At 36.5% G+C, this 26,972-nt stretch overlaps 1 protein-coding gene across 1 annotated transcript in view; it reads right to left on the bottom strand.

Annotated features, from left to right (window-relative positions):
- GABRB3 (gamma-aminobutyric acid type A receptor subunit beta3) overlaps positions 1 to 26,972 on the bottom strand; it is a 258,786-nt gene that overhangs the window by 16,507 nt on the left and 215,307 nt on the right. Inside the window, exons 7-8 of the mRNA XM_072614583.1 lie at positions 12,908 to 13,060; positions 6,979 to 7,223 (exon numbers count right to left, since the gene is read on the bottom strand). Coding sequence (XP_072470684.1) covers positions 6,979 to 7,223; positions 12,908 to 13,060 — 398 coding nt within the window. The remainder of the gene's footprint in view (positions 1 to 6,978; positions 7,224 to 12,907; positions 13,061 to 26,972) is intronic.

Raw genomic sequence — 26,972 nt, 5'->3', positions numbered from 1 at the left:
AACTGTGATCTTAGGAACAACCTATACTGAAGTCATTCATCAGACTCACTTAAGACACTTGCATTTCCTAGATCTCAGTATCCTCAAATGTCAAATGAAGGATTTGGACTCCAAGGCTTCCCTAATGTTCCTTTTAGCTCTAAATATGCTGTCTTTTCCCTATCAGATTGTAAATTCTTTGAAGACAGAGATTGTATTTGCTTTTATTAGCCTATGCATCCCCAACTCTTAGTACAGCACCTGGAACATAATGTCTGCTTAATAAATGTTTGTTGAGTCGATCCATGATCCTATCATCCATCTGATGTACTGAATTTTTTCTTTTTTGGAGACTGGGTCTCCCTCTCTCACTCATCAGTCATTGCTTCAGGAGCTTTGATCTGCCTCATTTCTGACCTGGGTCTGATCTTCCTTCTGTAAGCAGCTTGGTGGCCCAGCTCCCAGGGGAATCACCATATTAATGGTGGACTTAGTGCTGAGTCCTTTGCAGCTCAGAATTCCTAAGGTCACACAAGCTGCTTGCCTCAGTCTCATCAGTAGCTGAGATTATTGGGGTGGAGATTTGAGTTAAATACTTTCCTTGTTCTGACTATAAAGGAGAGTGTGTGTCTATGCGTGTATGTGTGTGTGTGTGTGTGTGTGTGTGTGTGTGTGAGTGTGTGGGTGTGTAAACAGGTGTAAGCTATCAATGGGGGCAGCTAGATGGTTCAGTGTACAGAGTGTCAGGCCTGGAATCAGGAAGACTCTTCTTCCTGAGTTCAAATCTGGCCTCAGGCACTTACAAGCTACGTGACCCTGAGCAAGTCACTTAACCCTATTTGCCTCCATTTCCTCATCTGTAAAAAGATCTGGAAAAGGAAAAGACAATCCATTGTCTTTGTCAAGAAAATCCCAAATGTGGTCATGAAGAGTCAGAAACAACTGAAAACAACTGAACAACAACAAACCAAATGGGAAAAAATAAGACTCAAATTCCCTGTGTGGAATGCAAATGACATGCAGTGTTGAGGATTATTTTATCAATACTTTATATTGTCAAGGATTTTATTTTCATTTCTCCTTCTATTAGAATCAATTATTTAGTTATTGCCCTCTCCTGCTCTTAGAATACATTGTTGGAAGCAAAATTAGACATGATAGAGCATCTAGTAGAGATTATGTCACAGGATATTTTTCTGCAAGTTTTCCCAGAATTCTTGAGCAGATTTACCTATTTCCTCATCCTCCACTTACTTTCCAACTTCCTTGAGGCATTACTATAATGCTTTATACATGCTATTCTGTTAATAAAATTCAGGGTTCTTGTGTCCGTTGGTCTACTTGAAGCTATGATTCACTGCATAAGAATGATGTCCTCTTGACATCTACTGAGGTTTAAACCCACAACGTTCAGCTAACAAGCAATAATTATGCCCCTAGCAATAAGTGCTCAGATGAAACTAAAGTTCTTCCTGAGCATAAAGTGACAAAAAAAATCAAGTACAAATAGATGTCAATAATTTGTTGGAAACCTTTTGAACTGTGGAGCTCCTAATCCAACAGCATAAACTCAAAGAATATGAGACTTGAATCCTGCTCTGACTCTAACACCAAACACAGACTCTTACTACTGGCATACTTCAGCAGAGATAAAAGTTTTGAGCATTAATGAATCTCATCTTGAATTAAGATGTTTAAATACTAGAAAACTGGATCATAAACACTTTTATAATCACTCAGCAATTTGGGTAGATAAGTGGCACTGTGGATCAATATCTGGATTTGGAATCAGGAAGATCTGGGTTCAGATTCTATCACAGATACTTTTTTTTTAGTTTTGTGACCCTGGGCAAGTCCCAGAACCTCTCTCAGTCTCAGTTTACTTTTCTGCAAAATGGAGATAATTGTGCCTCCCTCCTTCACAGTACTGGTGTGAGAATCAAATGAAATAATGTGTGTAAAATCTGATGAAAAGCTTAAAAAGCTATATAAATTCCAGCAATTTTTATTATTTTCATTATTATTACTGTGTCAAAGGGATGTTGATTTTAAGTTAAGAACACCGCAGGGCTTCCAAATGGACAGTTACGTATTGGCATAAAATAAAACTGAGGAGTGTGGAAGGTAGATTATGGAAAAAAGAAATGTCATGAAATCTCCTACCTTCACCTTCTTGCCTAAAAGGGGATTTTTGCAGACAATAAAAAAGGTACTATAAAGCAAAGGATTTAAAATCAAGAGATCTTGGTGGTAGGCTTGGTTCAATACCGAACGTGTCTTATGTTCTTGAATTAAATCTCTTATCTTCTCAGCCTTAGTCTTATCTGCAAAATGTAGGTATTATACTAAACCAACCCTAAGGTCCCCTATGTCTCTAAAATTCTCCTATTATAAAACTGGCTCCATTTTTAAAAAGAGAAATAATTCTGGTAACTAATCTTAAAGAAGTATTTTGAAGATCAATAAGTAAATGTTTATAAAATACTCTGAATTCTCAAGATATTTGGCCAACGTATATTTTAGTCATATCATTGTAGCGTCTATTTCCACTCCCTAAACTTCTTCAAATTTCATCAGGATGATAAATGATTAGTATATTTACTTTTATGTTTAAAAATTATCACCTAGTTCTTAAGTGTAGCCACCTCACTCAGTTTTCTAAACCCCTGACTTGGGGAAAGTGAAGTATATCTAATAAAATTGCCATTGGCTAATCATGTATTTGTGCCTCAATTTTAGAAACTTTAAGACTAATCAGCAACTGTAAGCTTAAGAAAGTATGGCTAGTCTAAGTAATTTAATGAAAATAACAAGCAGACATGTTGAGGAGCTGTTTTTAAAATAGGGAAAAGGCAGTACGAGTATCTTCTTACTTGTACATTTCTTTTACACTTCAATTTCAAATCATCTTTGACAACTCTAATTATCAATAAAAGTGCTGATCTTTTCTCTTTTTTTATAGCTTCATACTCAGATTGTGCTGCATTTGCCTATTCTAAATAGCCTATCTTTAGAGGAAAGAAAACACACATTTAATCTGCTACAATAAAAGAGGCTGTAGAGGAGTCCAAAATGAAGGAAGCAGGGATTATTCCAATCATTTCTGGTTTCCTTGGGAACAACACGACCATGTCTTGATTTAATATGATATTTTGTGCCCACAGTTGGATGTCAATCAGTTTAGATAATCCATATAGGACTGATTATGAATACACAGCCAGAATAGAAATCTCAAGTCTAATCTGGCACAAGGTTATGAATTGCAAATGGTCATTCCTTGGGTTCCAAATAAATATCAGAAAATCCAATTGTGGTCCTCTCTGCTCCACTGTATCACTGTTTTGGTGGATAACTTCAAATTATTTATTTTTTCTTAGCTTCCTTCTATTTTGGGATAATTCTTGCTGTGAGATTTTGGAAGGGATTTGCTACAACAGCTGAAAGTATGGAGCCTGCTCTTTTTTTAGTTCCTAGAAAGTAAAACTAATGCATGTTAATCCAGTCTTTTCCTGTGGCAAAACCCAACTGCCTCATCTACAGAGCCAGCACAAGTAAGTGACCCTTCCTCTGAAGCAGAGGACATGAAAGAATGAGAACTAAATCTTAAACAAAGAGAATTTTCTCCAGCTAAATTAATTCAACACCAAGTAAACTTGAGTTCAAGTGGAAACCACAGTGGCCTCCAGGGAAAGGAAGAAAAAAGTGTCTTGGCACCATCATGTATTGACTGCAGGAAGAAGAGAGTTTGGAAGCTTCCATTTAGTTTGAACTTGGCTATGCTCAAATTCTTGTTTTTCTCTGACTTATTCTGCTGACAATTATTGGGTTATTTCTGAAATACTGTGCAGTTGTAAGACTTGGCAAAGCTGTGCTGGGTTCTTAGAGAAGCCGTAATGGATAACACGACTGCCTGTTCTGACCTTTACTTGGTGGTCAGCTTGAAGGTAAAAGAGTAGTGGATGTTACCATGATGGGGAATTGGTGAGGAAGCAAGAGAAGTAGTAATTGAAGGATGCAGATGAGAGATACACATACACAGAGTGTGTGTGTATGTGAGAGTGAGAGGTACAGAGAGACAGACAGGCAGAGGAGAAAGAGGAGAGGAAGGGAGAGAAAGACAGAAGGGACAAAGGACACAAAACAAACAGTTGAGTGTCAGTGGTCATTCATTCCTTGTGTGACCTTGGACAAGCTGTTTAACTCTCTAGACCTTACTTTTTTTCAATTAGAAAATGTAGCTATCGATGCTTTGCCACTGTCTGCTTCACCAGCTTGTTATTGGAAAAGCACTTTGTGAGCTGTAAAGCACTACGAAAGTACAAGCTGCTGTCTTCAAGAGCATCTGTTCATTTTCATTATGCTCTGGCTTGGTGCCTTCAATGCCAACAGTTCACTGAGCTTTGTCCATCTCCAATGGAATGAATTTGGGACTTTGATCCATGCAGGAAAAGGAAAGATCTAACAAAGGCACTGAAAAAAAATAAAAATCACAGAGCTGGAAGAGACCTTATAGATTTTCTCAGTGTTATTAGGGGAAACTGAAGCCATAGGAGGCACTAGCCAAAGGTCACACAATCATTGGGTATAATAGCAAGAACCCAATCCCATGGATTAAAAGTACTCTTTCTAATATACCATATTTCCTCAAGGAGAATGGAAAATAATGGTAGTAGCCTTATTGGATAAGAGTATAAAAACATGAGAACAAGATTATTGGAGATGATCAGACGGAAATGAAAAGAGAAAGATGAAATTAAAAAATAACAATAGGATGAAGAATAAAACTGACAAGTAGTTGGATTAAAATAATTCATCTGAAGAGACAAAACCGAAGAAACAAAAAATCTACAATAAAATAAGAGAAATTATGAATAAAAGAGAAAAAATTATAATCAGAAAAGGAATGACACAATAAATGCAGAATTTATTTTAATAATAGGGAAACATGCTACCAACAAATATGAAATAAATATGTACACTATCATTCATATGTAAAATACTATAATGTAAGGGATGATGATTAAAGGAATATTCTGTGACCAATGTCATGAGATTTCCAGTCAACCTAAAGATATTACAGGATAGACACTTTGTTTTCCCCAGAGGCATGTAAGAGTTCTCATGGAGACCTTGGGCATACCCACTGGCAGCTTGCTGAGAGTATTCCCATATGATTTTCAAAGACTACACCTCACTCCAGGACGATTAGAAGGCAATCATCTTCTCTCTGTGTCCCATAAATCTCCGTGAAGAGGGACCCTTCACGTGCCTCAGAAACAAAGGTTCATACCTTGTAATGTCTTAACCCCCCCTTACAGGATGTGGTAAGTATGACAATAAGATAATTATTTATCATACAGGAAAAAAAGTCAATGACTATTACAGTTGTTTTTTTTGTAATTTTTTTATATTCACTTGACAAAAACTCCTCTGTCTACTACCATTACCACTGTAGCAAACGGCTACTAAGATCATAACTTCAAAAACAGAAGGAAAACCTAATTTTTTTTTACTTTTTCATGCTTTAAATCAGAATCCATTTGGGTAGGAGTTTTTTTATTTAAAAAACAGAAAAATACATATTTTAGCTCTCTCCAAAGACTGTTAGATGGTCCTTGGAATATCTTTTTGTCTTTGTACCAAAAAAGCATTCATATAGTACATATATGTGTATATCTGTCTTGCTCATACAAGACACATGAAACAATCTTTTATAATTTAAAAGGAAGACTATAACTTAAATATACTTAAAATTATATTTTTTATTTTTATTGACTTTTCTGTCAATCTTAATCCATATCTTGAATTTAAATTTAAATACAAGTCATGCTTTTCATGAAATTTTCATTAAAATGTCATAAAATACAATGTCCAGTGTCATACCTATCTCCGACCCCCAATCAAATGAATACAATGTGTTGCTTTGGGTCGAGGGATAAAAAAGGAGTTGACCCTTTATTCCAGAAGGCTAGAGGAGAGACTAGCTACTTCTGAAATACATGGTTCTGTTTATGTTAATGAAAATAGTGCCTGCAACCTCCTAACCTTGGCTAGAAAACATGGTTGCTTTTGGCAAGGCATTGTTTGTTGGCTGGGCAGGCCAGCAAGTATCTATAAAGAGGGCTTGGAAGATAAGTTTATTGCCTCTTTTGTTTATGAGTACTGAAGTCAAATTTTGCCAAAGATAAATTCACTGTGATTGTGCCCAAGGAGTAGGAAAAGAAAGCATCTTCCCACCACTGTGGAGAAATGTGGCTAGAAACCACAGGATCTTTCTTTGATCAACTAAAAGTCCAGTCTACGCTTTTGTATAAGGGGATAATTGAGACTGTATAGGAATAAAACAGCTGGAATTGATGGCTTTTAGTTACAACATATTCAAATTGACAAAAATATGTAGTTTTGTGTCATCTGAACTGTTCTTTTCATTACCCTATAACCCAAACAGCAAAACAAGTAATGACTCCTTGTAGAGAAATGAATTCATGACTTTACAACTAAATTCTTAATTCTTTTGAGCAAAAAAGCATATTATTTCAGGTTCCACACATGAGTCATAAATTTCCCTGATGCACATACTAGTGATGCTTTCCTTTTCACAGAAACAATGCATTCCCATAAATTTAGAGCAGGAAAGGACCTGCTCTAAATTCCCTCACTCTACAGATGAGAAAAGTGACACACTAGAGAAGTTAAATAACTTCCTCTAAGTTACCCAATTACTGAGTTGAAGAAACTAGGATTTGAACTCAGCTCCTCTAATTCCAAATCCAGGTTGATTCTATTATAACAAACTTCCTCTTGATCTAATGTAACTCCTGAGTGGCTTAATTGGAAACATTTTCATAAGAAACTAACATGAACTAATTGGATAATTGAATATATAAATACTTCCATAAGCCCATGGATGTGAGGATGATTAATTTATGGAGCACAACAGGGACAGCGTGTAGATTCATTTAACTTGTTTCAGAGACTGAGTTAATGAAAATATCTTACCCGGCTGGTTTCACTTTTTGATCGGTCGTTCTTTGCCCTTGCAGACCGTTCTGCCAACTTCTTCTGCCTTTGAGGACCTCTTCCAAAGAAGATGTAATTAACAAAGGCATATTCAAGGAGAGCCAAGAAAACAAAAACAAAACATCCCATCAGGTACATGTCGATGGCTTTCACATAAGGGATCTTGGGCAAAGTCTCTCGAAGGTGAGTGTTGATTGTTGTCATGGTCAGCACAGTTGTAATTCCTGTAAGAGAAATGTGACAGTAAGTTCCTGCAGTTTTGCCACACTGGGTTTCATCTTTCATGTGTTAAAATTTTTTTTTTCCTCATAGCTTGAGTCATTTCAAATGATGGATTGGATATTATTGGGCTCATGTGTAGTAGGTGAGATTGAAATGCAATACAGCATAAAATATGTCATTTGGAGCTGCGTAGGCAGAACTATCACATTTGGAGTGGTGAAATGACATCTCCACTCTGGGGAAGATAGCACTTAGAATACTGCACACAGATCTGTGCTCCATAATAGCAGTATGTTAGAATAAATGGAGCAGAATTCTGAAAACAGAGATGAAAATGTGGAAGGTACTAGAGAGAAAAGTGCTGCATATGAAGAGTTGGGAAAAATGAAAATAAATGGGAGTAAATGGAAGATTTCGTAGAAGTATCTAAATGTCTGAGTGGGAAAAACATTGATGAAGGAGAATTGTATTATGGGGGCTGCATGAGCAAACCTTACAAAGATGTTTAATAAAGGCAAAATGAAACTGACTAATAGATGCTTATTGAATTGGATGGGGTTATCAGAAAACAACAGAAAGGACAGTCAACTGCTTGATGAAAGCACTGAAAATATCATCTGCTGAACAATTTTGACTGCACAGGATAATTGGGGAGCAAGAGAGCAAATAACATAGTCTAATTCAAATGCATGAAGGGAAGACATTTATCTTTGTACCTCATATAGCATCTATCAATGCCTTACCCATGGTAGGTCCTCAATAAGTATTTGGTAAATGAATTAATTTCCTTGAAATCAAACACTATAGCATTTTCTGTATTAATAGAACTGATTGATAATTTAGTATGTATCTAATATCGATAGATTCATTTTAAGAATTTGGTGTGAAATATTTCACAATTATTTGATACATGTGAGTCATCTTTCCTAGAAAACTATAAGAAAAGGGGCAGAGACCTTATTTTAGTCATCTTTTAGAGTTAGCACATTACCAAACACAGGACTAGGTATTATATAGGTGTTCATAAAATGCTTAGAATCACAGAATGGGGCACCTAGGTGGTGCAGTGGATAGAGCACCAGAGTCAGGAAGACCTGAGTTCAAATCTCACCTCAGACAGTTGACACTCACTAGCTGTGAGACCTTGGGCAAATCACTTAACCCCAATTGCCTCATCCTGGGTCATCTCCAGTCATCTGATGACTATCAGGTCACTGGAGTCAGATGACTCTGGAGGAGAAGTGAGGCTGGTGATCTGCACAGCCCTCCCTCATTCAAAACAAAGTCAAGTACAAGTCATGTCATTATTTCTCTGATGACATGGTCTTCTTTGGCAATGAAGGATGAACACACAGAATCACAGAAGAATTGAATTTTAAAGATAAAAATGATTTTATAGGTGTTCTAGTCCAATAAAGGAATTGAAGTTTATTGATTTGCCTGATGTCACAGACGTGGTTAATGGAAAAGCCTGAACTTATTTAATGAACATTACTGGTGAAAGGATAGGAAAGTCACTCAGTTTTTCATGGTAGAATAATTTTTTGGTCTAAGAAGTACCTTGGAAAGAGGTGGCATGCTACCAGGGCTTTGAGGTTGTGTTCAAATTCTGCTTCTGACACATGCTAGCTGTATGACCACGGGTAGGTAGATCACTTCATTTCACGTGCCTCATGGAAGATGTGTAATTTACAGAAGACTTGTGATATGGATGCATAAAGGGAATTCCTTCTACTGAAGAAATCATAGTTCTAGGACATATCTCCCCTCCAAAAGAATCTTGGAGAGTAATATTGTCAAGAAATATGTTTCAAGAGTAAGTAGCTTACTCCTTCTTACAAGTAAGATTAATCTTACTTAGTATGATTAATTTTCTTTTTTTGAGGAGCCAGCTAGGAAAGAATCTGTCTATATTTCCTCTCAGGCACACAATAACAGCATTAAAAATAGCAACATATTAACTTGCATTTTTATATAGCACTTGATTGTTAAGTACTTTCTTTATAACAATCCTGTGAGGTACATATAAGTGATATTATTCCCATCTTATAGATGAGGAAAAAATGAATGGAAAGCTCTCCTACCCATCAGTCTCAGCCTTCATATAGGCAAATTTACATATTTGTCATGTTTGTTGGCAGGTTCACCTGTTACACAGGGCTTATACTAACCTAAATGAAAAAAACAATTTACAGCCATGTTCTCATGAATACATTGACCTGGGCAGTGGAAAACAGTTGTCATGAATAGTTTGCGAGAAGAACAAAGGGCACAGTGGGGCAGGATTGCCATAACCATCCAGTGCCCATATGCCAGAGGCTCAGCAAGTAGGTACAGCAGCACTATGAAGATTTACCAACATGGAGCCTGATTTCCTCTCTCCCAATAAGGAACACTTTTTCAGTTATTCAGGAGGTGTGAAAAATAAAGTCTATTATTTTAAAGGGAAAAGAAAACATTTCCTATTTCTAAGTATATCAATATAATTCATTGCATATTTGCTTAGAGAGGGCAAGGATTATCATCGTCTCTTGTTTCATGGATTGTAATAGTAGAGTAATTGAGTCAAGGCCACCCACAGAGTCACTTGCAGATTTTGGAATGGAGCCTATTTTGAAGTTACAGTCTTTATCCCTCTGCCTTCAGCATCACTGCTAAAAATACAGAAATAAAGAATAGAGAAAAAAATATTTCAGGTCCAACTGGTAAAAAAATTGTTGATAGTGTTTATAAAGAATTTAGACTTTGCTCTATTTTAAATTAAATCTTACTCTGATGTCTCATTGTAGTATGGAAGGGACCCTACATTCTCCATGGACAACTAGGTGACATAGTAGATAGAGCGCTGAGCCTGGAGTTGGGGAAAATTGTCTTCCTGAGTTCAAATCTGGCCTCAGACTTACTAGCTGTATGACCCTGGGCAAGTCACTTAACTCCATTTGCCTCAATATCCTTATCTGTAGAATGAGCGGAAGAAGGAAATGGCAAACCACTCCACTATCTCTGCCAAGAAAACCCCAAATGAGGTCAGGAAGAGTTGGACATGACCAAAAATGACCAAACAACAACGATGAACTATGTTCTCTGAGGCTAAGACAGTGGACGATAAACTCTGGAAGGCAACACCCACTTGGCAAGGATTCATGCCAGTCCTGAAGCATAGCTTTGTTGCCCAAGGCCCAACTTACATAAGTTCAATAGCCTCATTACTGTGCCAGCCACAAGGTGATAATATATTTTTGGACAGAATAACTTTCAAAAACCAGTCCTATTGTAAAAAAAAACACAATCAGGAAGACCTGAGTAGGAAACCTATCTCTGCCACTTACTAGTTATGTAGTCTTAGTCAATTTCCTAAACCTTGTCTTCGTTTCCTCATCTGTAAAAATGAGGAAAATAAAATCAACGTTCTTAACCTCACTAGACTGTTGTGAAGATCATATGAGATGATGTAAGCAAAATAATCTGCATACTTTAAAATGCTATGTAAATGCTAATTATTATTAAGTCACAAATGGGTTGTGACCTGTATCCCTGGAGGACATTCCCACATCAATCACAGATCCTTAAAGTACGCACATCTACCTCTTATTTTATATGAAAATTTCACTGGAATGCTTCACACAACACATAAGTGAAAGCAATTTACAAAACTAAAATTGTTTTAAGAGGGTAAGATAGAGTCACATTGGATAGAGCTCTGGACCTGGAGTAAGGAAAAACTGATTTCAGATATGGAGAATGGTTGAGCAAGTCATTTAACCTCTACCTGTCTCAATTTTTTCATCTGAAAAATGGTGATGATAATAGTACTTACTTTCCAGAGTTGTTGATAGGATCAAGTTAGATAACATTTGTAAGGCACTTTGTAAACCTTATGCATTCTGTATTTTATATACTATACACGATCTAATTATATTACACATCAATATCATATGTTATGTAGATATATACATATCAGCATCATTGCCATGGAAACACTTTACTTATATTCAGCTTAATCTTCAACTCTTTTTCTTGTTATTGTTAAGTTGTTTTCAGTTGTGTTCAAGTCTTTGTGACCCCATTTAGGGTTTTCTTGGTAGAGATACCAGAGTGGTTTGTCATTTCCTTCTCTAGCTCATTTTACAGATGAGGGAACTGATTCAAACAGGGTTAAGTGACTTACTCAGGGTCACACAACCAGATGTGAACTCAGGAATAGCCTTGGTTAGGAGCTCTTTTGACGATGGTAAAACTAACTTGGAATTTCCAGCTTAATTTCCTGACTCCTAAGAGAGAGGGAAGGGGAGGAAGAACTAGTGGAAAAGTGAAAGGAAGAAAAACTTTCATGTAAAACTTTTTTACCTCCCTCCCTCCTCCCTTTTTCTTTTTTTAAATCAGGCCCATGCATTCATTGATGTAGGGAACTCCCATGAAAACAACTCCCTCTACCAATGTACATCTTCATTTGTAGTTGGGTGGTACAGGAGATAACGTGCTGGGTCAGGAATACTAATTTTCTTGGGTTTAAATCTATCCTCAGACACTTATTACCTGTGTGACCCATGACAAGTCACTTCATCTTGCTTACCTCAGTTTCCTCATCTGTAAAATGAGTTGCAGAAGGAAATGGCAAACTACTCCAGTATCTTTGACAAGAAAACCCCAAATGGGGTCAGGACAAATTGGATATGATTTAATAACAACAGTCTTAAAGAATCATTTAGGCTAGAGAGAGGTTAAGTGATTTGCCCAAGATCACATAGGCAGGGCCTTTCAGAGGAGGTATTTGAACCCAGGTTGTCCAAACTCAAAGGAGAGCCCTCTTCACTATGCCAAACTACCACTCATTCAAGAATGCACAAATGCATTTGAATGGTGGACAATGTGGATTATTCTTTTCTGGTTAACTCAGTGAATAGTATAAAAAACTATATATTTGGAAGCTGTAAATACAGTGGTACCTAGAGAGAGGGAGGAAGAAAGAGATAATTGCTCTAAAGCTTTATTTCAGTTATGTATTTCTTTAAGATAAATGCTTTAAAAAGTCATTTCATCAATACCTTTTCCTTATGAGTTTGTTGTATCTCAATTATAATTAACTGAGAATTATTTTATATTTCATAGGTTAAACATAATTTTATTTTTTCCCTCAAAGTTCTAAGAAAATGTTATAAATAAAATTCTGATGCATATTTTCTGTAAAGTAATATATTGACCAAATGAGCAAAATAGCTGCTGGACTAGATAGGAGCACTAAGAATTAAATGGTGTGTTATAATGCTCATTAAATTGTATCATTCCAATTATATTACCATAATATTTAATTATTTTCCATTTCACCTTAAAAAAATGTAGAACCGATCACATCTTTTTCCCGGGATGGAGGCAAAGCTTTAAACAGGAAATAACAATTCCTACTCTAATAAAAATCGGTAACAAATATTTTATGATGAAAATATAGTAGAGGAATATTCTCCCTATCATCTCTTGTGAAGGTTCACATTAAAGCCTTTTTAATTAAGTTATCACATCAAGGGAATCATGTGTGAGCTTTTAGATTGAAGATAAAACAGAATCATGTCCATAAAGCTAGAGTCATGAGATGTCAAAATGCTGAAAGTGAACTGTATAGTCTCTGAAACCATTTGATACTATAATGATATATTTAGTTAAATTTTAATGCTATTTTTTAATCACATACCGAGGGCAACTCTTGCCGCTGATGCATCATAATTAATCCAGAATGACACCCATGATAAAATTGTAATCAGTATGGAAGGCATGTAGGTCTGAAGAATGAAGTATCCAATATTTCTCTTCAACCTAAAGCTCAGTGAAAGTCGTGGATAGGCACCTATGAAAAACAGAAAAAAAATGCTATTTATAACAAAGAGAAGGAGAGAGAGAGAGGGGAGGGGGAGAGGAGAGAGAGAGAGAGAGAGAGAGAGAGAGAGAGAGAGAGAGAGAGAGAGAGAGAGAGAGAGAGAGAGAGAGATTGGCAGACAAAATCGTTTGCCTTTGTTGCCATGGAGACTAAAACATGTCTTTGGAGCCAGAGGGACTATGGAATACTCCACAACCATACAATTTATTTCTGTCTGTCAAATGGTATTTACAGGGAACCCAGAGTGTCTTGAGAGAAAAACACTGTTATGTAGTCTATTTTTAATGTAATAATGAGGAAATGCTTCTAAGGCTAAATGCTAAACTGAGAAATATCCCTCTGGAAAACTTTAATTTTATTTTCTTAAAGAAAAGCTTTCAACAAAGAAGGCTGCAAAAGATGGCCAAATGTCTTGTTTATCCCTTTAATTAATGGCTATTCTTCTGCTTCTTCACTGTCTGCAGATAGATTTGGCCCAGAGCTGCCCCAAGCCAAATGTTGTTTTGTTTTTTGGTGTTTTTTGGTTTGGTTGGGTGTTTTTTGCTGCCACCCACACACACTTGGCTCAAAACCAGCTGTGCAAAAGTAACTAGGATGAGGGCACTTACCAAAGGTACAAAGATCCTGCAAATTTGAAACTCATAAAATTGGTGGAGATAAAGATGGGAGATACCTAACAGTAGTAAAATGTCCTTTTATCTCACATTAAAATGCATCTTGTTATTTCTCAACATCTCTCTCTCTCTCCATATATATATATATATATATGTGTGTGTGTGTGTGTGTGTGTGTGTGTGTATACACACATATATATGTGTGTTTGTGTGTGTGTATATATGTATATATATACACACATATATATATATGTGTGTGTGTGTGTGTGCACATCATAAGAGTGCTCTGGCTTTTCATCTTTATATGTGTTCTTCTTACACATCACACTTGAAAAAGCATTACTTTACAATACACAGATGCATAATAAACATGTTTTTTATTCCAACTAGTCATCTTTCCAACTAGGCATTCTTTGAGTCAAAAGCATCTGACAAGAGTCCCTTACAGTTTTCTCCCTTAATCTCAAACTTTTTTTGCACTCACAGTATTGTCTCTTTCCTTCCTATTCCAGGAAAACTATCTCTTCTTTTCAGAAATAACTTTCTACCTGTGCTCTTAATCATACTCCCTCCTCCTTCCTATGGGAGAGTGATTCTCCCAAGTAACATATCAAGGTTCATCGTCTTCAATTTCTCATCCTACTTTCATTAGAATCTCTTCCTTGTCCTACAAATAAGTTCCATGCAACCTGATTCTAAAAGAATATTCCCTCATAATTCTCCTTTCAACCCCACTCTAAGCAATCAATCTTTCACTTACTCTTCTCCATTGTAAATAGTAGTCTACATTTCCTATTATGCTCTGTAAAACTTTTTTCCTTACTTCTTGGCTTCCATGACAGTCCCTCAATCAATCAATAAGCATCTATGAAGGCCCAGTCGTATATCATATACTCTCCTGGTTTCATTCTCTTTATTCTGATTGTGACTTATCACTTTGATTCATAGACATCGATTTCTCCTTTTACCTACTTGTAGTCATTTCATAAAGATTTTTCCTTAGTCCTTTTCTCTTTATGTGCTTCCATAGCCTCAGGTGTCCTCTAATTTCCTTATCGGTAAAAGTGGTTCTATCCGACCAGAAGTTCTTAACCTTTTCTTGTGACATGGGGCCCTTTGACAGCCTAGTCAAATACAAGAATCTCTTTGCCGTATAATGCTTTTAAGTGCATGAAATAAAATAAAATAATCTAGACTATAATCAATTGTATTGCAATAGTTATCAAAATCATGAAAAAGTCACTCCGTGGAACCCACGTAAAAAACCAATGGAATAGATTATCTCTACAATCCTTGCCATCTTCCAGATTCTATTGTCACTTCTATGAAAATTATTTTCATTTCTATACCAGTGAACCTGACATTTTGCCCAAAATCTAGTAAAACTGCTTAATGGTCACACTTCCAAGGGTATGCTGGTAAACACTTAACAACTGGCTACATGAAACATTTAAAGTTAAATCTATATTATTGATAAAGAATAAGGCAAGCCTTCATTTTTACCATTTTCTATGTGTAAATTTCACATGAATTTAACAGTTGGCCCTTAAGCCTGTTTGAAATGACTCCAGAAAAATCCTAGAGACCTCTGTCTGAATATTTGCTGGACAATTTAAGTATCTAAATATCTAAATTGTTCATATGCTCTCCAGAATCAAGTTTTCTTTTAATTTCCATTTTCTATCAATGGTACTGCCAATATTTGATTTCTTACTCTTCTTCCTCATCATGTTCTACATATTGGAAGTTCTACTTCCAAAATGTCTCCGGTATTCATAGCTGCCTTTACTCTTAATACTACCAACTTAGTTTAGACTCGCTTTCTTTCTCGCCAGTATAAAATGAACTCTTAACTGGTCTCTCCACACTTTACTTCTCTCTCCTCTGATCCTTCTTATATCCCATTGCCAGATGAATTTCTCTAACACAAAACTTGAATCATGTCGTTCACTTGCTCAGTGATCTTCATTTATGACTCTTTACAACTTACCAAATTGAATCCATATTCGTTTGTATGACAGTCAAAGCCCTTTGTGATCTGGTCCCAACACTACTATACAGAGTTATTTCTCACCTTCTAAATATACCTTGTGATAAACCAAACTAAATACTATTTACTGAACACACATCTCACTTTTCTACCTTTGAACTTGTTTAAGGAATTTCCTCTGACTCTAAGATGCCTTGCTACTACCAAATCTTCACATCAAATTCACTTATTAACCCTTCAAAGATTAGTTCAAAGGTGACCTCCTCCATCTCCCCGACTGGATATAATCTTTAACTTCATCTGAAGTTTTTGAACAACATTCTTTTCATAACTCTCTTTAACCATATGGAAATGTTGCTGAACTTGGGGTCAGGAAGAATGAGTTTGACTCCTGCCAAGGTCACTTACCTGAGTATCACCATGGGTAAGTAATTTAACTTTTCTGATTTTCAATTTCCTCATTTGAAAAAAGTAGATACTATTATGTGCTTGACTATATGTCCCAGGCATGAGAACCATATCAGATCCATCACTTAATGCCTGGGCTATTACTGTGGCTTACGGTTGGTCTGCCTTCCATAAATCTCCCCTACTCAACTCTAGTCTACCCTTCACTCAGTTAATAAAATGGTTTTCCTGAAGTGGAAATCTGACCATCTCACACTCACACTCACACACACACACACACATACACACACACACACACACACACACAGCCCCACCCCTCAATAAAATCTAGTGACTCACCTTTAGGATCAAATAAAAACAACCTTGGTGTTCAAAGCTCTTCATAACCTGTCCCTCACCCTGCCCTTGATTCCAGCCTTCTTACACCATACAACTCTCCCCTCCCAGGCTTCCTTGCCCCATCATGTCCTCTGTGAGTCACTGACACTTGCCTCCTTGTTATTCCTTGAACAAGTCACTCCATCTCTTGGCTATAGGCATTTTCACTGGTTGTTCTCCTTGCAAGGAATTCTCTCTCTTCATCTCTTTCTTCTGCATTCCCTGCCTTCCTTCAAATATGAACTAAAATCCCAAAGTATTCAAGAAGCTTTTTGAAACCCTCCTCAATTCTAGTACCTCCCCTCCATTAATTATCTCCAAGTTATCTTTTGTCTATCTTGTTTGTAGAAGTTGTTTGCATATTGTTTTCCCATTAGACTCTGAGGTCCTCAAGAACAGAGACTGTCCTTTGACTGTCTTCATTTCCCCTGTGCTTAGTATGGTGCCTGGAACATAGTAGGTACTTAATAATTGTTTATTGATCCATCTTTATAAAGTCTTTCTTTTGTCAAACTAAAAATACCACAGAAATATGAGCTAGTGTTATTTTATTCATCCCCGTATCTTATTTATTGTACTTTTTCTGTCTTCCCTAGTGTGTTATGAAATACTTGAGTTGAGAAATTGGGTCTTATTCATTTTTTTAATCTAACATCTTCCCCCAAGTGATTAGTACATCAACTTACACATCCTATGGGCTCAAAAAACTTCTGATGAATAAATGAATATCATTTTATGTTATGTACTCATGAGATGAGACCATATACAGTGTCTTTGATTTCTCTAATTTCCTTTTCTACATCCCCAATGATTCCTCTGAGCTTTAGATTACAAGCTCAGAGAAGGGGATGAATGATGTAACCTTCTTTTATATCCAAAACTTACTCCAGTTTCTCATGAACTAAGCCATCAGCCTTAGAATTCCTTTGAAACGCAGTTTCTTATGGGAAATATTCCAGTAGGGTCAACACCTTCATATCAAGGACTTTATGTTTATAGTAACCCCACCCCCCAAATTCTCACACAATGAACTGCATATAAAGTAGGCAATTAACAAATTTCTTGCTCTCTATAATAAATGTATTTAATGATGAAAGAATAAATGAATGGGTGTCCACCTACTGACGTATGATAGGCTCTATTCCTTCTTGTAGGGGTAAGTACTATTGATAAGCAGTGGGGGAATCCCCAGAATTACATAACCTCAAAGCAATTAGGTGGTACAGTGGGTAGAATGCTTGCTTTGGAGTCAGGAAGACCTGAGTAAGTGGCTCAGACACTTACTAGCTGTGTGATGCTAGGCAAGTCATATAACCTCTGTTTGCATCAGTTACCTCAACTATAAAATGAGGATAATAATAATAATTTCTATTTTCCCCTTCTCCTCCTTGGATTTTTCTAAAGATCAAATGAGATATTTATAAAAAAAGTGTTTAGCATAGTGCCTGGCCTCTTCTCTTTAAAGCTGAAAAGAACTTCACAGGTCATCAGATTCATCCTAAACCTTACTTAGAAAGCCTTCTACACAATTCCTGACAAGTAGCCATTCATAGTTTCACATAAAGACCACCACTGAAGGAAGACAACCCATGTCCTAACATCTTCCTAAACAGTTCTGTGAATGTTTTTCTTTTTTCACTTTCTACCAAGATTGCTTTTTTTTTTCAGGATTTATGTATTAATCCTAGATCAGGCTCCTGAGGAAAAAAATCATCATCATCATCATCATCATCATCATCATCATCATCATCATCATCATTCATATCCTTCTTAATCATGATGACCCATCACATAGTTGGCAGCTCTCACATGCTCCTCCCATAAATCTTCAACTATCACCATTTTTTTCACATGAATCCTTATTTGACACGATCTCTTATTTTCACATCATCCCATCCTCTTGGCCCTTTTCCAAATCTATTCCAACCAATGTACTTCTAAACTTTGGCATGCAGAAGTGAATGCAATACTCCAGCTTGGTTATTGCCACACTAGAGAAAGGCAAGATTGTCACCTCCTTTGTCTGGATACCATATTCCCATTAATGCAGTTGAAGATCAAGGTAGGTTCTTTTAGATTATGAGATCATACTGTGATTGGCTATTGAGTTTTATATCCAGAGATTTGAGTAATCATTTTGAACTTTGTGTCACCCAGAATGATTCCCATTTCAAAAATACCTTCATCCCTGAAAATTTTCTAAGCCAGACTTAAAAATACTAACAGTGATAAGAATAAAAAAATTGCAGCTGTATCCTGCGAGAGTGAGTGTCATAGTTGAGAACTGAAAAGCTCTGTATATTAACAGATAAGTGCTGAAACAAAGTATTTTCTCCGAGCCTTCCTCAGGGTACCCCAGTGACAAGCATCCTAAAATGTTCATAAATAGAAATCTAAATGTTATAATAGCTTCTTGCTTAGGCAACAATATAATAAGTACAAAAATTTGTACCAATTAAAAGCAGTTTAGGACAGAGAGAGATAGAGTAGTATAGGGAAAAACATCAGCCTTGGAATTAGAAGACTTGGTTTTGCATTTTAACTGAAGCATGTTTAGTTGCATGACTTCAGAATACCATTTAATCTCCCTGGTCTCAGTTTCCCCATCTGTAACATGGAAGTAATAGTACTTAAATTATCTACCTCCAAGAGCGATTACAAGAAAAGTGCTTTACAATTTTCAAGTTCTAAACAAATAAGAGTTTAATGATAATGATAATGATAAAGAATTTATTAACGATAACTCAGTACCCTGAGACATAAAAAAAGTCCAGATCCTAGAGCAGCCTCACATCCTAGAAGCACTGTCAGGCATTGATGCAGGCATCCCCAAGCCATACAGAAAACCTAGCAAATTTTCCACTAGCAGAGGTTAATGCTCTATGATAGAGATGCGTTAAGGCTGATACTGTGAAATTGATACTGCAGTGCATTAGTGCATTAAAGGCTGTTTCAAAATGTCAAGAAGAAGCTCTAATGTGAATGTGGCAGTGCAGATATTTGATGATGCCAAGGTAGATGCTGAAGCATGGTAATGAAGTCAGGTAAAATTCTGGATATATTCTTAGGCTCTTCTGCCAGACCAGATCAAAGATATGTGCCTCCACACCTGCTTCTGGCCCAGCTCTGGCTGCCATCATTGAGGGGAGAAATTATTGTGGAAAAGGAGCCTACTTTTCTTATCAGCATCAGCAGTAAGTGCTGACCAAATACCACCAACAGGCAGATAGACACAAGAACTCTAGCAGTGGAAGCTGCCCAATAAAAAAAAAAAAATGAGTCTCTCTCTTCTCTCTTAGCCCAAATAGAAATTATCCAGGGAAGAAGTAACTCATGTGAAGAAGGGGATGGCCATCACCACCAAATGCCAACCAACTACCACTCACAGAGCAGGCAAGCCAGTCCTGCTGAATTCAGGAGCAGGGGACCTTAAAGGGGAGATGATAAGCTGCATGTACCAGGCAAGTCAAACCACCAGTACCACCTTGATCACCATTCCCTTTAGACTCTGGGACACAGTCCCATACCCTGAACACAAGAACCTTCAGAATAGTAATGCTCCCAATCCAGTGTCCAGAGCCATCATCCAGGAAAGGAAACCTTGTGGAAATGCAGACTGGTAACTGCTTCTCCAGGTGCCAGAAAATAAAATTCTTGTCACCATAGTCATTGACATTGTCAAATGATTCAGTATTAGAAATTAATATGATGTTAGCGATGGAAATGACATTCAAGAAAAACATTACCATCTGCTTTGCTACTGCATGTGAAGTGCCATGGGATGTTTTTCATTTGACTTGCTGAAACTTTCCATGTCTTTTATTGAAATGTGACCTCCTTGAGAGCAAGGACTGCCTTACTTTTCTAAGGGTAACCCCAACAAATAACACAGTGCTTTGCACATATTAAGTACTTAATAAAAGCTTCATTCATTCATCTAAGTCATCATTCATCAGCCCTTCCATATAATAATGCAATTCATAGCCTCCTCCTCCCCCGCTTCTCCTCCCCACATTGGAATAGTAGAAAGAAAGAACATTAGACCAGAAACTGGAAAATGTAGGTTCTTTTTGTGGCATTTTTTATTACCTATTGGTGATACTTTCAGCAAGAATGCTAATTTTACTGGGTTTCCTAACTAGTGAAGTAAAAGCATTAGACTAGATCAAGTATTCTTAAATTGGGTCTCTGAATAGATTTTTGGTCACCAGGATGTATAATTTCTAACTGAAATTTAGCATTTCTTTCAATTATGAACTTTGGAAAAAATTTCTGAGGATTCCATAAGTTTTACCAAATAGTCACAGGAGTCTATGACACTAAAAAGGTTCAGAACCCCTGGACCAGATGATTTCCAAAGTGAAGTTTCAACATTCAAGGAATCTCCCCCACATAGATACTTCATTGGTAGGGAGAAAGAAACCCAAACTCTAAGGTGTTTCTTGAATTATAGTTTACAGAATTTAGTAGCACTAATGTGAAAAAAGAATATCTTAGGCATATCTAGATGCATCAGATGGAAGTTCCAGAGAGGCAGACTTCAGTGAAAGGATGAACTGCTTAATGGAAGTCTTCAAAATTATGTTTGTTCCAAATTGGAATGGAGATTGCTGGGCATGGCATAGAGGACATTTCTTCTTTTTTATGGGTTGATTTAGATTATTTCTTGAAAATCCCTTGCAATTCTGAGGATCTGTGATTCTACAAAATGAACAGTAAGAATTCTATAGCTCCTTGTCCATAGGTGCTTAACATATCCCTCTTCCTGAACTCTGGACTATATTAGCCATGATTTTTTTTTAAAATAGGCATATTATCATTAAATAGACAATTATTTTATAACTGCCTGTTATGTGTCTAGCACTTCTCTAGATACTTGGGATAAAATGACAAAATTAAACAAACTACTTTGAAGAAGCTTAAATTCTAATAGTATTTTAATCTTTGAATGAGTGTTGATTTTCAAAATAATCTCACTGGAAATGTATGCATGTATTCTAGTAATGTTATCACTGGTTATATCATCTTCAGAAATATCTTTATAGCTAGCTTAGGAATCACAGGTAAAGTAGCAATATTTTCATTACTTTTATAGTCCAAACCCCAAAGCCAAACAAAATCAATGTTATTTAAATCATTTACCAATCTTGTTCACCTGGATTGGCTCAGAATAACTTTTGGCTCTTGCAGGAATCAAGTACATCCCACAAAGACAAATTATACATCATTGGAGATTTGTTTTTTAAAGGATGTGACACAGACTCTCAATGCAAATACAAAGGAGGAGTTAGGCCGGTGCTCTCTTTACTGTACATGTTAAATAATCATAACCCAAGAGGAATCTAGCTTCCCTCAGGTACCCAAAGAAAAAATTCTGAGCCTGGAAGGAGAGTTTCCTCAAAAAAGGACATCAGGAAGATATGACAACTGAGCTCCTTTATGGACCCTGGACCCAAGCAGCCCCTTTGTAGAGGCAAGCTACATGATCTCTGTTAACTCTGGGCATAGGAGTTTGCTTCTACTGAGTCTGGATGGAAAAGTGGGCTAAATAATCTCAGGTTTTAGTGGTTTCTAAGGACTGACTATAGTAAAAAATACTTGTTACCTAGAGAAGAAGATATATTCAGTAATACATGTATCTCAAAGTTTCATGATATTTCATGACCCTTTTCTTCTAAAGCATGCATTAGGAGAAATAAAGTATATAAGAGCCCATTAAGCTAGATGTAACAAAACCTTTAAGGTATATGTTTCTTTCTTATTAATTGCACTGAAAACTAGAGCTGGAAGGAGTTTGCAAATTAGATTCGAGAGAATTGCCAGAGCTCATATTAACCATAGGCAATGCTTATTATATTCCAATTTATAGAAAATAGCAATTTGGACTTCTCATTGATATAGGGGATAAAAATAAATGTGAGGGTTGATCTCTGAAAGATAGTAATTTAATACAGCAAATGGAATTATTCATTATCATTCATCATTGGTTCCCTTTTTTCCCTTTAAATCTTACATAAGCATTTTGAAATAAACCCAAAAGGAATTGTTTTCCCTATATATGTCAGTATGTTCACTGAAAAAAAAATAACAGAATAAACATATGAAACAATATATCTCCCATCAGTGTAGTTCATTGTATACTCTTTCACAGGAGAGGCTTAGTATCTTAGGACTTAGTTTTATTTTAGCTTTCCTAGGCTTCATGACTGCTTTTGTGGCATCCTATTTCATCTCAGGTAAAACAGAAATTCCTGTTTCCCTTTAGAAGCAATTTACAAGCTTGACCCTAAACTGTCTTTACAACTTAAATATATATTTCTCCCAAGGGTATGCTAGTAAATAGTTAACAATGGACCCTCAGAAGGGAATATGTAGATACCTACATAGATACACACACACACACACACACACACACACACAAATATGTATGTATGCAGGGCACACTTTTAAGCTTAATGTGCATTATTAACATTTCCCCCATCACTTCCTTCCGTCTAGACAATCATCCACACAACAGATCTCAGAAGTGTAAATGCTTATGCTGAACATGTAACAACCAACTTTGGGAGCCAATTTGAGCCGTCTCCAGCATACCCTTAAATTGACTCCCCTTCCTGTACTCTGTAGTCAGTGATACTGAGTTTCTCTTTCATTATCTCACTGAACATTTCATGTCTCCCATTTCCCTGTCTTTGCAATCACTGTCCCTCTGTGCTTAAAATGCATTGTCTCCTTCTCTCTGCCTCAGAGAATATCTCACTTCTTTCAAGACTTAGATTAGGCTCTGTATTCTCCAGAAAGCCCAAAATTCTAGTATTCTCCTTCTCTAATGACCTTAGATTTTACTACCATGTATTTATTTTGTGTACTTAGATAGGTATGGGTCTTCGGTCCCAGTAGAATGAAAATCTCTTGAAATCAGGGACTGCTTCTTTTATTTTTATTTTGTCCTTGTACCTCCAGTGCCTAGTACAATGCCTGGCACACAGAAGATACTTAAGAAATGCATTTCATTGATTCATATGATCTAGCTTCGAATGCCAAATGTAAGTTTGCCAGAAAGACTATTTTATGGAGAACTCACACAAGGCAAGCACTCACATGGTGATCAGAAAAAGGAATACAAGGACACTCTCAAGGTCTCTCTTAAGAACTTTAGAATTGACTGCGTGACAAGGAAGACACTGGAACAGGATCATCCAGCATGGCATGCCCTCATCAGAGAAGGTGCTATGTTCTATGAGCAAAGCAGAATTGAAGTAACTCCAAAGAAACATGAGGTGTGCAAGTTTAGAAGGTCCCCCCTAAATGTCCACACGGAACTCTTGTGCCCAACCTGGGGTAGAGCCGTCAGAGCTTGTATTGTTTTGATCAGCCACAGTCAGACACGCTGTAACTTGGCTCTAGTAAAGTGATGTCATTTTGTTCCCCTTCAAGAACAAAGGACAACAACCAGGATCTAACTAGTAATTTCAATTATTATTCTTTTTGAGACAGATATGTGGAGACACATGGATAGAAAGATGGATAGATAGATAGATAGATAGATAGATAGATAGATAGATAGATAGATAGATGATAGATAGACAGATGATAGATAGACAGATTAGTTTCCAAGCATAGGTATTATTCTAGCGAAGAATTAATAATAATCACTTTGCCGTAGAGTCGTATTTACAGTCATTCATAGATAATTCAGTGTTCAGGGCTTACTGATAAACAATCTAAAGAACTTCTTGCATTTAGAGCTTTTGTTGACCCTAGACTTAACTCCAGTGAGAAGGGAACTAAGTCAGATGGAACATGAGACTTCTGTCAAATGGTTGCTCCTCCTTCCTGCTCCACTTCCAGAATCATTGGCCTCTTTCTGGGTTTCTCCTTTCTCTTTCAGCGCTTCTATTTTCATCTCTCTCTAGATCCTCACCTCAATATTTTGCTATTTTCTCATCCAGATTGATGTGCACTATCCTCACTGATTCAGTTTAATTAGGGGTAGATGGATCACAGAAATATTTGAATGATTATTTTAAAGTGTGATTTTCATTGTTTTTAACACAGTGCAATGTGTCTAATGCATCTATCTACCTTAAATGAATCTACATGTATGCATGTGCACACACCAGTGCAAAATTAACTTTTAGACTGCCAACTCTCTCAAGAGGAGGGAATATATCTCATGAAGGGCTTAGCATCCTCATGAAGGGTTATTGATTCTCAGTAGACATCTGCTGATAGAATAAGGACTGTATTTTATTATAATGGAAAGTGCATTGGTTCCCGAATCAGGGGATTTAGGATTAAATATTTCTTCAGAATCTGACCGCTTCTTTGATCTTGGCAAGTCACTTAACCTTAACATGCTTGTTGCCTCATCTGTAAAATGAAGTAGTTGTATTAGATGATCTTTTAGGTCCCAACTGGTTCTAGGTCTACAGTCTCTACTCCTATGATAAAAATCCTGAGAAAACTTGCTACAAATGAAGAACGAGTTGTAATGAGCATATAAATCCACGCAGGGAGTTATATATTCCTCCCAACCTATTTGTACTGCTATTTAATTAGAAAACTCTGTTTTTATGAAAAGTGAAAGATACACTATTTTTTGTCTTGCCCATTATAAATTACAACAAATTCTAAATTAGTAAGATTTTAGCCTTATTCCTATGCATTGAAATTAAATCGGAACAGCCTTCGACATTGGTTAGGAAATTAACTGTTCTAATTTGTCAGACTTAAATTCAAGCCACAGTACCTGTGGGCTGTAGTGACTGTAGTCACGGTGACTGTAGTCATTAATATCACTATAAATACAGCATAATTCCAGTGATGACTTGCATGTAAGAAGTAGCATCAAATCATCATCAAGGTATTGTACGACCTGAAAAGGCATAAGGTCTATCATGTAACAAGCATGAGGAATAATATCTGGAAAGCTGAAGTGCTGTGTTGATATCTATGCTATGTGGAGGGGCCTAGAAGTCTTCTAGTAGGTTGGGTGGATAATCAGTAAGGACTCATTAAGGGCCCTAGAGAACTGTAGGAAAGAATGAAAACATATGAATGGATTTTGATCTAAATTAATGGAAGACACAAAAATGGAGATTGGATTCACATTACAAAAATAAATATTTATTACTCTAAATAGCTAGTTAGTTGTTAGTAAATACAATGTGAGTAATAGACTTAAATGTTTCTTAAATTGAATTAAGTTAAATTAAGTTGTGTAGACAAAAATGTGTATTATAAGGGACTATATAGATATAATATATTATCATACCTCCTGAATGTTTCCTAATGTTCGAAAGAGCTTTGATTTTGATGGCATAGTAAAGTTCATCTCCCTGAATAGTGAAATACAACTATGGAACAGGTGGATTTTATTCATTAACTTATTTTATGGAGTCATATTAAGAAGCAAGACATAAAGGACAGAGAGCCAGCCTTGGAACCAGAAAGACCTGGTTTCAAGCCCTGCCTCTTCCATGATAACTGTGTGACCTGAGTGTGTGTCACTTACCATCTTCATGATCCAGGAAACTCTCTGATATTATCTGCTGATATGGTAAAGGAGATTTTCACATGAGGGGCTCCCTCCACTGATTAAATCTCTGATTTACTTTTTTTAAAAAAAAAGGATCTGAAATCAACTTTGAATCAAGTCTTCCTGACCCCAAATCCAATATTCAATCTACTATACCCACCACATTTACTTTCACCATGATAGATATTTAAAGTTGGGGAGACAGTGGATGGGAATTAAAGGTACAAGAAGAGTGGATTGTTTACTTTTGAGATATATGAAAACCTACATGGTTACAATCATCCTTTAAAAGAATGCATATCATTTACAACCACCTAAGAAAATATTTCTGGTGACACCGCATGAACAAACTATAAGAATTCTTCCCTGAGTGTACTCTAATGACCTAATGATTGCAATTTTCCAGACAGAGGCAGGAGTGGGTTGGGACCATTTCACAACCAGAATCCCCTTGGGTTTTCAGCAGTCCTTACACTGATCCATCTTGGTTCATGAAATAGATTAAACCATCATTTTAATAACTGACAATTTTTTTCCAGTTAACCATAAGGGATTTTATTGACTATGGAAAAATTGTTTATTAAAAAATAGTTTATGGTTACTTGGGCAAATATGGGAACTTCTATTTAAAAAGCTAGGACATGAGAGTTGCAATTTTCATTCTGCTCTGCCATAAGATATAAATCAACTGGGAAACACTAGGTCAGTCTCTGCTTACATGAATTTGCCAGTATAAATATTTAGTGTTTCCCTCATACTTATCACACAAAGGCAACCTATTTTTCTCTTGCCCTCTTCTTACTCTGAATGCTCTGAACAGTATTAATTGACAAGTGGCAAAGCTTTTCCCAGTTTGTCAATGTGTGGTCATTACCCAAGACTTGAATACTTCTGGGAGTAGGACCTGATGTCCAGAAAGACAAGGGAGAAGGACAAAGGAATGTGAACTGT

This window comes from Notamacropus eugenii, chromosome 5, assembly GCF_028372415.1.
Source record: "Notamacropus eugenii isolate mMacEug1 chromosome 5, mMacEug1.pri_v2, whole genome shotgun sequence".
Classification (NCBI taxonomy): Eukaryota; Metazoa; Chordata; class Mammalia; order Diprotodontia; family Macropodidae; genus Notamacropus; species Notamacropus eugenii.
Note: the sequence above shows the minus strand (reverse complement) of the source record. Positions and strands in the feature narration are given on the sequence as shown.